This window comes from Pagrus pagrus (genome assembly GCF_965226575.1).
Source record: "Pagrus pagrus genome assembly, chromosome: 12".
In the NCBI taxonomy this organism is placed as follows: Eukaryota; Metazoa; Chordata; class Actinopteri; order Spariformes; family Sparidae; genus Pagrus; species Pagrus pagrus.
Genome location: NC_140196.1, coordinates 8,788,104 through 8,801,234, shown reverse-complemented (window position 1 = coordinate 8,801,234; position 13,131 = coordinate 8,788,104). Strand labels below are relative to the sequence as shown.

Here is a 13,131-nt window from a genome sequence, read left to right as displayed (position 1 = left end):
TTTATTGCTGCTCTTCGATGTTAGCTGCCTGGGATTATGCAGCCCTGAGCTCAGGAATAAGAAATTATTTCGCAGAGGAGCAAGACATCCTAAAATCCAGCCTTTAACGGTCATCGTTCCATGTCTGTCCACCATGGGAGAGACAGATGTCCTTTAATGCAACAGCGCGCTGCTTTGGTTTTGCTATAATTTCTGCCTTTGAATTTTTGTTTCAGGCATCTTTTTTCAATCAGGGTGAGTCCTGTGAACAGCATGTGTTATATATGATCTTTTTTATGTTACCAGTGTTTGGAAATTGGGATGAAATAGCATGATATGCATTTGTAGGTCATCTAAGTTTAGCAGAATTTGTTTTGTTGTGATTTCTGTTGAAACAGACCAATGAAAAAGGACTAAAAACTACAATCAGAGACTGAAACATGCCAGAATAGGAACACAGAATCTACACGGAAAATGTTACGACGAAGAATATTGCTTTAATTTCACGTTGAAGTCCATTCTCGATTATATTAATCCATTTATTTTATTTGTGTGATCATAGGAAACACTGAGATACCATGGACATTAAAGATATCGACACAGCCTGCATTCAAGCAGTTGGTTTCAGTTTCAGATCTGCCTCCCATCTCTGAATATCTTCAGTCCATCTGTGGCCATATTCCCAGCCAGGGCACTTAGTCCCTCCCCCAACCACTGACATTTTTCTCCACCCACTCCATACAGTTTATGGAGGACTATGATGTGGACATGGATGAGGAGGAGGAGGGAGAGGTATTCATGAGAAAGGCCACAACAGGCCCTTGGTGGGAGGACTGTGGGGATAATGGCAACTGTGACATACAGGGAGGAGGAAGAGGCTGCATGGTGAACAGCCGCAGTTGGGCCGAGGAGCTCCAGGATATCTTTGCACCACAGACAGAAGACTGTTACAGCGGAGGGCGAACCAGACCGTCCAGCATCTCTGTGAGTTCATTGTCTTTCTCTCTGTGTGTCTGGGCCGCACAAGCACTGAATTCCTCCCTCTGAGTCCGGACGAGTTCCTTTTAACCGAAAGAAAACCAAAGGAAATCCAGGTTCCTACAAACATTACGTCTATTAAAAGATGATAACATAAAACAATTTGCATATAGCATTTGCAGTCTACTTCTAAAGTATCCACACACATCTTGAGCACATTTATTTCGGCCTGGAAGTACAACAGGCTGGGTTTTATCAAATGGTAATGTTAGCTAGGAAAGTGGTTAAATGCTAACGTTAGCTAATAGGTTATCAAAAATGTTGTTTTACCTTAAAATATGGTCCGATGTCCCTCCGGATTTTCACTATCTATCATCTTTTTTGGTGAAATGATAACAATTTGTCAGATACACCTTTATAGTTTATACTTGCAACCTAGAAAACACAATCAGCAGCATAACATTATTCTTGGCCACCATGTGACTATGGTCTATATATGATGATACACCATAGTGTCACAGCATTTTGTTAAATTGTCTCTTGTGTACATGGACGTGAACTTAAAATTGTTTTTTTTTACGCTCAGCATGTCTATCTTTCTTGCACCACGTTTCTTTGCTTAAATGAAGCACTCCATTTATAAACAGCGGGGGAGTTGCACGGAAGTATTCGCGGTGGCCGGCAGGCAATTAAAAAACCAGAACTGTCACACCAGAATCCAGGCTTTGCATCCAGTGTGTAGTTAGGTTTAGGCAACAAAAGCTGTTCGGAAAACATGGTTTCAGCTCATGACACAATCAGGAAATGTAATCTGTAGGATTCACTTTGGTGTTAAGGTCAGGGAAAGATCGTCAAACAAATGTAGGCTGTCAGGAACATGGACAATTTGATCCCACGTACACGAACCCTATAGATGAAATTTTGTCACTATTTCACGAGTTATAGATAATAATGCCGCATACATCGCCATTAGAGAAATGCAAAAAGGCTGTGAGGCTGAGGAACATGGCCTCTGATGCTGATGATGGATGAAAGATGACTCAAAAATGTAATGTCGTTTAATGAGCCCGCTGCTGCACTGTGACACAGCACAGTGGGAACTAAATGTGGGTCTGTGTACGCGCTTTTTCTGTGTGAGTGTGTATATTTTTGTTTCTCTTCGCACGTGTGGGCACGAGCACCCTGTGCCGCCTTGTCTCTCTTACAGCTCATCACACTTGAATCTGTGATGTGGAATGAGGCCTGAGGAGATTCCTTTTTGGAGACAAAACAAACAGAGGATGTGCAATTAGAGATTCACAGCTCAGCTCCGGGCTGACGAGCAGATGCAGACGTCGTGTCAGTGCTGCTCAGAATGCTGACATTTATTTGAGGAGCTATTATTGATCACCCTCTTTAATGGTATTGTTTTCCAGTGTTGCAGTCTCATTTATCAGATTATGTTTAGCCCCGGCCTAACGTTCACCTGACCATGCAGCCGATCATATGCCCTTATTTCTGTGAATCTATAAGGTCTGTCCCACTGTTGTCAAGCTTTCTAGCAGGTGCTATTATAAAAGAAGGATGAAGAGGAAAGAAAGCCAAGTGAGGAAGATGGAGGAGCAGATAACAGATCAGGAGAGCAGTGGCAGCACTGAGCAGCTCTGACTCTCCTCTCCCCTCCCTCCTCCATCCCTCTCTCCTCCTCCGCTTCCGTCCCTTCCCACTCTTTCCTCTCCCGCTTCCCACACTCCCCCCCCACCCTCCCTTCTTCTCTCTGCTGCCTCCAACCCTCCCCTCGCTGTTCTCTCCACCCTCCCTCCCTCCCTCGCTCTCCTGCACGGAGCTGCAGTATATGAGAGGGTCTCCTGGGTCTAGCTTCACTGCAGTGTAGAGAAGGGCAGGGCGGCTGTTCTAGTACGATGCGCTGAAGGATGGTGCACCAGGAGAAACGCGTTTACCAGGTGTGTGGATTTCTGTTTGAATAGATGTGTTGGTGATTGTGAGGGCGTAGTATGTGTAGCATAATATTTACAAGTATGCACGACGGGTATCCATCCTGCTGTGGGTGAATCGGCCACAATGGATGTGTGATTCTGAGGTGGCGTGGGTGTGTTCATACGTGATCTTTACCTGTGTTGCTGCATCTCCTCAGTTTTTAAAATATCTTCATCTCTCATATAATGTGTCATCGTATCAAATGCATTGTTCAGTTTTTCATAATTGAAATCATTCTACATGAGGTGCGTTTGCTATACCACCTACTTCCCTGGGAGGGTAAAATAGGTTGTGTGTGAATCTATATGTGTGTGTGTGTAGACAGTGTACTGGTAAGGATGTCATCCGGCTGTCTGAAGTGGATGAAGAGGAGGAAGCGAAGAGCTGGTTGGACGAGTGAAGGCGATCAACTGCGATTTATGTTCTTACATCACAGACTCGTGTAACGATGCGTCACAAAGAAGATGAGAGGGTGTTAGTGCTGGGCCGCTTTTGAGGTTATTTCGAGAGAAAAGCGTTGACACAGAAGAGAAACAGGCCTAATTTTGGATGTGTTGTTCAACGGTGTCACAGGCTCACACACTCATGAAGGAAGTGGTAGGACACATGTACACACAACACCATGGAGCCAGAATAGGCCATTGTGCACGCTTCAAGGGAAAAAAACTGAGAACTCAAGACCTTGGATTTTGGATTAACCAAAAAACAAAAGACAGCTGACAAAGGCTGAGAGAAAGTGAAACTGATAAATGATTCAGTGGCATAAACTGAAGAAGCAGAAGAAAAAAGGGAAGAGGAAGAGAAAAAGGGGACAACATTAGATCAGGACAGCCGAACTTCTAGATGCTGAGAAATGTGGTCAACATGAGATTAGAGCAGAATGACGAGGCAGTTTCAGTGATTTCACTGGAGATAACGGTCTGCTGTCTCAATGATGGGCTGTAAATGGACAAGTGAGCAAAGAATGATCGTTACTGATGAGTTACAGCAGTTATAGTACTGTGGGTGCAAGTGATTACCAAAGATCTTAAAGATTTGGAAGTTTAACGGTGAAATTTTTACCCTATTCATAATTTTTTTGGCAACGAATATATGGAATTTTACAATACGTATCTTTAAAGGCCGTTTCCCCATTTTCTTCTCGTGCTCTGATCCAGAAATCTGCTCTTACATACACCAAAAGTTCCGGTTTACCTGTAGTCTTAAAGGTTTTTACAGAGAGGATTGTTCATATATCATTCATAGCCTGATTTATACAACATTTTATTCCTAAGACCATGGCTGCTGACAGTATTTTATCATTCATGGGTTGATAACCCATAACCCAAATAAAATGAAACAAGAATGTTGAACCTGGCTTTATCCAATGTACAGATTTCTGTCCTGGAAATATATGCAAATTAGTGCACATTTCATAAGATAATGTCTTGTTTGCATATTTGAACATAACATGTCAGAAAACTTGTATTTAGGTTGGTAATCAACTGGGGAGGTTTAATGGTGATATCTATTAGTTAAAAATGTTACCCTATTCACCTATAGTGCCTCCCGTTAGACGAATAAGGACGCACGTAACAATAGATAGAAAAAATACCAGTAAAGATATAAATATATATGTATTTTCTTTTTTAGATTTGATGTCTAGACCTGGAAAAACATTAATAAATGTACTTTATACATTCAAGCCTCCGTGTTGAAACAGGAAACTGTGTGGTCACTGTTCATGAGGCTAGATTAATCCATCCATTTTCTATACCAGTCTATCCCAGGATGCACCTGTGAGCCGCAGGGTTCATCCTGGACAGGTTGTCAGCCTATAACAGGGCTGGCACATAAACAGATGAATTCCTTCACACTAACATATACAGTATACGCTGATCTGCATGTCTCTGAACTGTGGGAGAAAATCAGACCACCTTCATCTGCCAGGCGTGCCTCTTCCGATATTTATCGTAACGTCTGCTTAAAAGGAGGATCTTCTGTTTTCTGCGTATGATGATATAAAATCTCCATCATTTATACTTGATATTTTTAGGTTAGTTGATTGTTTGGAGAGAGAACAGGAAATGAGAGGAGGAGGGTTACATAAGGAGTGATGTCTGTACCTATTATTGGTAGAGAAGAAGAAAAGGCTAAAAGCTGATTTTCATAAGTGTGTTACCTAAGCTTTTGTTAGCGTAGTTACATATAGTTAACGTATTTATTCAATCATAATGACAGTGTCATATGTGAGCCAGTGGCTGGATTATATTCATGTGTGAAAGGCAGGAAATTGGATTTCCTGACTTGGCTACACTCTCTCTAATTTTCCCACATAAACCCACATTTGTCCCTCCTCTTCACCTCTTGTTTTCCTTTCATCCTCCACCTCTCCACAAGCATCGGCATTCAGTACAATACACGTATTTATAGCTTTAATTTAACCAGCCGGCTTAATATCTATTCCCATGAGTATTCCTCACTCGGTCAATCGAGCAGAGATGAAACTACAGCGACAACAGCGGCACTAATATTCTTTATATTCATGCATTTTATTCTCTTTTTCTCCGGCAGGCCCAGAGGAACGACAGAGAGTCCATCAGGCAGAAACTTGCCCTTGGCAGTTTCTATGACGACGAGCCAGTCATCTACACCAGCTGCAGCAAAAACGGCCTGTCCTCCCGGTGGGTTTGGATCCAGTGTTTGTGTGTGTGTGTGTGTGTGTGTGTGTGTGTGTGATCGTGTTAACGGTTTGATCAATGAAGCCTTTTGAAGGCCGGCACCTTTTTAGATGTTCTCCTGGAATCTATTCTTAGACGGATGGCAGGTGAAAGAGCGAGATGTGGCCTAGATGCGATGAATTATTGAGTCACAGAAAACAGTATTAATCTATTTTAAAGCCTGAATATAAAATTAATGTGTGTACCTGTGTAGGGACTGCAGAGGGAAATTAGTTCACAGCATATTCGGCATAAATCATCTGTTCTCGTTTTAAGATTCATGTTTTTTTTGTGCTGCTTCTTGATGTGTAGGTTTTGTAGGCTATATGTGTTGCTTGTATAATGAACCTGCTCTTATGGACTCCCCAATATAAAAGCTTTAATAATATACCTGCCAATCCTACTGGCAAACTAATATATCAGTATCAGTCTATTTTGAGTGTGGATCTATTCCCAAATTTGGTGATTTTGATTTTTTCAGATAAACTGCTGGATTTTGTGTTCATTTATGGGTCGAGGAAATGCTCTTACTTCCTAAAGGGGCTCTGTGGAACTTGTGTGTTGTGCTGGAAGCTGGTCGTTAGTTAATGTTAGCAGACGTTAGCTACTGTTGCTGTCTGTAAGCGGAGCGGAGAGAGGCACTCGAGTCCGTCCAGAAAGTCACATCCTTTGGACTGTCGCAATAAATCTGATCTGAGTACTTTACAAAGAAATCCACAGTCCAGCAGCATTAAACACCTTAAACAAATTGTCCACAGGCTTCAATAGACAACAGAGAGAGAGACAAGGAAGGTCTCGTTACAATCTGCTCACATATGGCTAATAACAAAAGGGATTCATACATGTAAATTGCTACAAATTGTTACATAGAGACCCTTTAAATAATGGTGTGCCTCAAATGTCAATTCTTGAACCTTTTTCTTCAGCCTATTTGCTGCTCTTGCATTATATCATCCGTAATCCATTGTCAAGCAGCGGATAGACACTTGTACCTCTTCATAGGCAAACTCCAAAATGAGCATGCAGATTGCCACCCACCATTAATCTTCAGTTCTGGACACCCCTGTTTTAGACCTTTTAATGCCTCATGAATGTGTTTGTAGTTTGAGTCTAGGCTGAAAACTAAAGGGGACAAAGCCTTTACCCATCAGAGCCTCGAGGCTCTGGAATGACATGCTTAAAGGAAATAAGGCTGTCTGAGTCAGTTTAATGTTAAAAACACACCTTTAATTAGGAAGCATAATCTGATTTTCTCTGGGCTGCCTGTTTATTTTATCAGTTTTATTTTCAATTTTATTATTTTAAAGTTATCATTCTGCCATTAATTTTTTATTTCATTCATGTATTTAACAGTTTTTTTCCCTCTGTGAAGCCCTTTGTACTTTGTTTTGTGCTCTATAAATAATAGAGTTAAGAGTAGTTAAAAAAATATGTAAAACCCATGGAGAGAGAAAAACGGTGAAACTGTCACCGAGTTAAAAATAGGGCTGTTTTTCTTCTCATGAAGAGTTCTTGTTCGGTGGCTTGTCTGTTTCTTAGCATCTGTAACAGCTTGATCTTCACGGTAAATTCATGCAGTCATTTAAGAGCCAGGAGTGGAAACTGTGGCAGCTCACTTTACCGAAGAACTTCAAGGTAAAAACACACGAATCAGAAAGAACAACATGATTGGACTGGCCGGTTGGCTCGTAGGTCTACTGTAAGTGTAAATGACAGTAAATGCGAGTGGGAACTTTGTCCATTTAGAGAGCGTGAGTCATTGAGAGGAGAGTGCAGCACAGTGCGATAACAGGGGTTAAGTACAGTAAGTATGATTATCCTGTTTGTATGTTCGACTTGGCAGCAAAGAGGGAGAGAAAGAGAATGAGTGACTCACATTAATGACGGACTGGCAGATTGAAAATGAAGGGTTTCCCAGAAAGCCACAGTAGTCTGTTTACAGTTAGCCCAAAGGGAACTGACATCAGACTCAACAATAACTAGTTTTACTATCCACAGCGGAACAAAGTACCCAAGAATGGAAAGAGTTGGCACACAGGAGGTGGCACAGTGGTTAACCTCTAATACGTGACAAGTTGCTGAAAGAGAAACTGAGCGATGTCCAGCTTCCTGAGCCAGACCGTGGGATAAAGTTTAGATGTGAAAAGTTTAATGTCAGAAATGAGATGATTCCCATTGCAAAACAGATTTTCACATTTTTCATTGTATATTTGTTTATTATTATTATTATTATTATTATTATTATTTTTATATGTATTTTTTATTTATATTTAACATTCAAATTCTGCATTTTACCTTAAAATAACCTATATAAAAGTGCAATAGACATGAAGTTTATTTTTTTATTTTCATCAAAACTTGAATTTGACATACAGCAAGTTTGACATAATGAAATCAAACTAAAGGGCACCATTTTCCATAAAAACTGATATTTCATGTTTGTGATCGGGGTTTCGGATGCCCACAATCACAGGAGCACACACACGTAATGGAAAGAGTTGCGTTACATCAGACACAAGATGGTTAACCAAAGCCACAACAGCTACATCACAACTCTGCTTTGTTTTTATGACAGCTTTGACCTCCAGTAACTTTCTGCCACTTTGACTTTCTCATCAGAGGGGGTGTTTAAGTCAAACAGCAACCACCATCCCCCCCTTCTTTGTCCTCGACCATGCTACTGACTGTTTTAGGAAGTTTGAGGGAGTATAGTTCTGTCTGTGATCCAATTGCGCCAGAAAGAGGAAGTGATACCTGCTATGAGTCCGTGGCTCTGATTGGTGGACGTGGTCACGGGACCTCCAGTGGAGGTAAAGGTGCACCCTCTGGAGTGTAGTTTGGGGTGGAAATTCCACCTTCACCCTTTCAAGTTAATGAGATGTTGTACGAGTTATTGTTCTCCGGGGGAGGTGTTACTGTGGGTTGTTAGGTTCTTTCAGTCGGAGTATCGTGATCTGGAATCGGATGAATGGTGTTTTGAGCTCTTGGAAAAGCTGAGGTTTGAGGTCTCACTGCTATGGAAGAGGCAATGATGTCATGTTTTTAGCTGTTGTTTGTTTGATCGGTGACATAGGCATGGATACACTTTGTGGTCAAAAGTATGTGGACACCCAAATATAAGTAATTGTTCCACAACCATGGGTATTGATATTCTGCTATAACAGCCTCCCCCTTTGGGAAGACTTCCCTCAACATTACTGGAACACGATTGCAAAGATTTGCTCTGAGTCAGGCTGAGCACTGATATTGAGTCATGAGCCCCATGATTGCAGTCAGTGAGGACACAGTTCTATAAAGGCCAATCAAGTTCATCAAACTCAGGCTCCTTATATACCTGATTTATGTTGAAACAGGTCACGATCTTCCTCAAATTGTTGATGCACACAATATGTATCATGACGTTCAAATATACGCTGTGGCAGTAAAGATTTCCTTTAATTGGCACAAAGTGGCCAAGCCAAACCATGAACTACATCCTCAGACAAAAAGTACACAAAGTATCCATACGGGGTTGTTCTTTATAAGCAAAAACTAAATAGCAGGGGTGCCCAACTGAGCTACTGGGTTGTGATTGTTTTGCACCGTAAAAAACGCAGCGCTCTTTCAGTCATGTGCTGTTCCAGCTGATTTATCGGGGACTCTGGCACGTGATGCACAGTACAGTATACCGGGCTGGTAAACTTTTTGAAGACTGTTTTTTTGTTGTTTTTTTTCTTTCTGGAAATTACAATAATCACCTCCATTAAGTGTGTTTTTCACGATGCATTATTTTTTAGAAATTTGAAAATGCTTGAACCTTGTGGCCAAATATTTCCTGGCCTTTCCACTCTCTGGTCCTTTATTCATCTTTAGATATGCACAATTTATTAAAAAGCCTTTTAGATCATCTTGTTGAGGATTAATATAAAGACATACATTCCTACCACGTCCTATGTCTTGTGATTTTTTTTTTTTTTTTTACTTACATTGTGTTTGTGTATAAACAAAATATGTACACACATACAGTAATTTCCCATTCTCTCCATTGGTTTCACTCTGACTCTTGAAACACAATTGTCTCTACCTGAAGATCAACATTTCCTCTCTCTCCCTTTGTGCTCTTCCTCTCAGACTGCAGAGTGGCGTGAACCTGCAGGTGTGTTTTGTGAATGACAGCAGCAGTGACAAAGACAGCGATGCTGAGGACAGCAGGACAGAAACCAGTCTGGACACACCGCTGTCACCTGTGGTACGCACAGCTTAGATTGTGTTTTTGTGTGCCTGCTGTGGGCGTGTTTCTTTCTCGTCTCACAACTCTCGTTACTCTTTGTAATAACCATTTGTGACAACCACATTGACCGTTACATGATGATATCACTTACACCACTTCCTCTCCAGAGCAAGCAGAGCTCATCGTTATCGGATCGAGACACAGCAGAGGAGGACTCGGACCCGTTGGATGACTGCGGCGGGTTCTGGAGGGTGCAGCGGAGGCTGCAGGAGGAGGCCCGGGTGGCGCTGGCTCTGGCTCGACCCATGGCACGCATGCAGGTGGAGGTGGAAAGGCAAATCCAACAGCACAGACGCTCACCTGTGGCTGACTTGGTTAGTCAGTGAGAGAAAAATAAAAGGGGATTTGTGTGTTTGTGTGTGGGGAGCTCTTTGTTCCTTCTTCCATGAAAAATGCATTTAGGAGATGATCAAGGACAATAAAATATCTGTAGCATATGTGACTGTGAACACATTACAAATTACATAAGGGGCTTACATAGCCTGAACAGAAGGTCAGTCAGAGCTTGTCCGTGGACGTGTTTGTGAGACCAAGAGAAAACCCCTGATGCTTGTAAACAAAAAAAAAAACAGCAGATCTGTCCCACTGCTGATGGATGAAACCAGACTGATAACATATCAGTAATAATCATGTGCGATCCAGCTGACATGGATCAATATTAACTTTTGGTTTTTATTCACATTCTGAGCCGTGTCACAGTAATTCCTTTTCTCTGTGTGTTGACATATGCAGCTTCCCCATATGCCCCACATCAGCGAGTGTTTGATGAAGAGGAATCTGAGGCGGGGGGACATGAGGGACATGAGTCTAGGACAGCTGCAAGTCATCACGAATGACTTGCACTCACAGATTCAGAGTAAGTAGATCACACACGCAGATATATACACGTATGACACAAACATCCCTCCAATTATTTTTTAAAAACCCAACAAACATCAAATCAAATGGTGGAAACGACACAAGCACATAAACATAATCACTGAACGGCTACTCAAACAGTAACTGCTGGAGAAGCTAACGCTGATGTTAGCCTTTTGGAGAAGCTTACACTGGGATTAGCCTGTCAGAGAAGATGGCCTACACTGACGTCATCCTGATAGCTTTAAATTAGTGAAGAATTGCTTCTGTAAGAGGAAGATTTTTCCTATATTTGAAACTTGAGTTGAGATTGGCCAAGCAGTTAACATTTGTCACTCATGAAAGCTCAGGCTCCTAAATCATCCTCTCCTCTCTAACACAGGTCTAAATGAGGAGCTGGTGCAGTTGCTGCTAATAAGGGATGAGCTGCATGTGGAGCAGGACGCCATGCTGGTGGACATAGAGGACCTCACCAGGTGTGAACCTCCTTTTTTCTCTCACCTCTCCTTCTGTCTGGAAAATCTGCCAAATTCTCAATCATGAGTGGTGCCATGAGCTGTATTTTAGACAAGTGCTGTACGTTCTGATCTCGCTCTAATGTACTTCTTGTTTTTCTTGTGACAGGCACGCTCACACGCATCAGCCGCGGCAACACGCGGAGAAAGCTGTCTCTAAATAAAACACCCCCGTCTTCAAAGTGTGTGACCATTTGCACGCCATCTTTACCTCCCGCTCCATGGACCGTCACCAGTGTTACTAATGAAACTCCATCTGTGCTGACTGTTTCTGGAGAGATTAATACACCATATACTGTAATATTAACACACAGACACATTCGTATTGTATAGCACCGCAGGACGAAGGACAAGAGGGCCCCGACGTCCGACGGAGGCCGAGTCGTCGCTGCTTTCAGTGTGGACACAGTTGAGTTTGTGCAGGCTTTTCATCACGCCATATTTCACAGAATTAGGGGAATCCTCTCAGCTTAAATCCATCCCTAACCCCGATTTACCTCGTCATGATTTTGCACGGTACACTCATGTATGTTAATGCCGGGTCGGAGAGAGCACCTGCACGCCTTGTTTCCTCCCCGATGATGACTTCAAGGGGCCACATCTGACTGAACTGAAGATCAATTTGTATTTTTGTTTGTCTCGATAATAACCACGATCGATCAGTTCATTTATAAACATGCTCTGTTCAACTGTTTATCACCTCTTTCACTAAGAGCACTGTGTCATCACTGTCTAACACTGGAATTCACTATTAAACATGTACTATCTGAGCTGTTGCAATAGAAAATGATAGACTGTGCTGTTTTGCAGCTTAGCTTTAGTGTTTAAATGCTGCAGCAGCTTCACTAAGGTTTGTGTAAGGATCATTTAGACATAACTGGATGTAGTCAGTAGCTGCTACAGTTTCCACTTGCTTTAAAGATGCATTTAGAGCTCTACAGGGCAACATTTTGAACTTTATTCACACAAATTCGAAATTGTCAGATGCCTTTATCGACATATTGGTTTAAAAAGCGGAGGCATGTCGACATGAACAGCCCCTAAATAAAAGTATGTAAAGTCCTTTTTGTTATGCTCAATCAAATAATGCTAAAAGAAAAGAGTAACTATAAACGTGTAAAACAAATATATTGATAAATCACAGCCTCATACATATATCTATTTTATCTGATTTATGGACATTGTATGTAAATGTTAAAAGAGACTTTATTAAAAGGATGAAGAACTGAAGCCTCATCGTCTGGCTGTGTTTAAGTGTTTTCACTCTCAATGTCTTAAGAATGTCAGTCATCACAAAGATTTCTTTTTCTAATGTAAGCTTTACTGAAAAATGTTCTGTATAATTACTGTAAAAAAAGAAGAAAAACTCCAGAAATAAATGTTTCAAATGTGTGAATGTTGGTTTTCATCAGAGTTCATTTGCATTTCATATCCCAGCTAACTCTTGTGCGCTGGTGTTACTGAATGATTCATAAAAAAAAAAACACAAGCGCACCTCGGGAAAGTGTGCCCGCTCTCATTCACATATCCGGAGTGGCACAAAAAGGCACAGTCGAGTTTCGAGCTTTTTCGCACATTCACACTTGTGTCGACACTTACGTCAGTGCGTTTTGTGGATTTCCACAAGAGAGAGGGGAACAACTCTGAGCGTGAGGAGCGAAAATAACACTCAGTAGCACGAACAAGTTGATCCAAATTAACTGCTGTCAGATTCTTCTTACTCATATTCTTACTGTTATTACTAGAAAGTTACTGAGCCAGATTAAAAATTCCCACCTTGTTAGCTGGAAATTATTTAAGAAATTACATTCATGACATTAATGTTAAATAAACTTGTAAAAGCAGAACAATAAAT

At 41.5% G+C, this 13,131-nt stretch overlaps 1 protein-coding gene across 2 annotated transcripts; it reads left to right on the top strand.

The window, feature by feature from the left end:
- Positions 1 to 13: 13 nt before the first annotated feature.
- Positions 14 to 12,668, top strand: LOC311265987 (schwannomin-interacting protein 1). Of its 2 annotated transcripts, XM_084368168.1 has the most exons (8): positions 14 to 234; positions 542 to 963; positions 5,488 to 5,597; positions 9,744 to 9,861; positions 10,011 to 10,217; positions 10,636 to 10,759; positions 11,144 to 11,237; positions 11,386 to 12,668. In XM_084368168.1, exons 2-8 carry the CDS (start codon positions 727 to 729, stop codon positions 11,438 to 11,440), a joined length of 945 nt encoding a protein of 314 aa, XP_084224294.1. In that variant the 5' UTR covers positions 14 to 234; positions 542 to 726; the 3' UTR covers positions 11,441 to 12,668. The 2 variants fall into 2 exon arrangements, with proteins under 2 accessions (XP_084224294.1, XP_084224295.1); XM_084368169.1 differs by lacking the exons at positions 14 to 234; positions 542 to 963 and adding an exon at positions 2,766 to 2,900.
- The last annotated feature ends 463 nt before the right edge of the window (positions 12,669 to 13,131 follow it).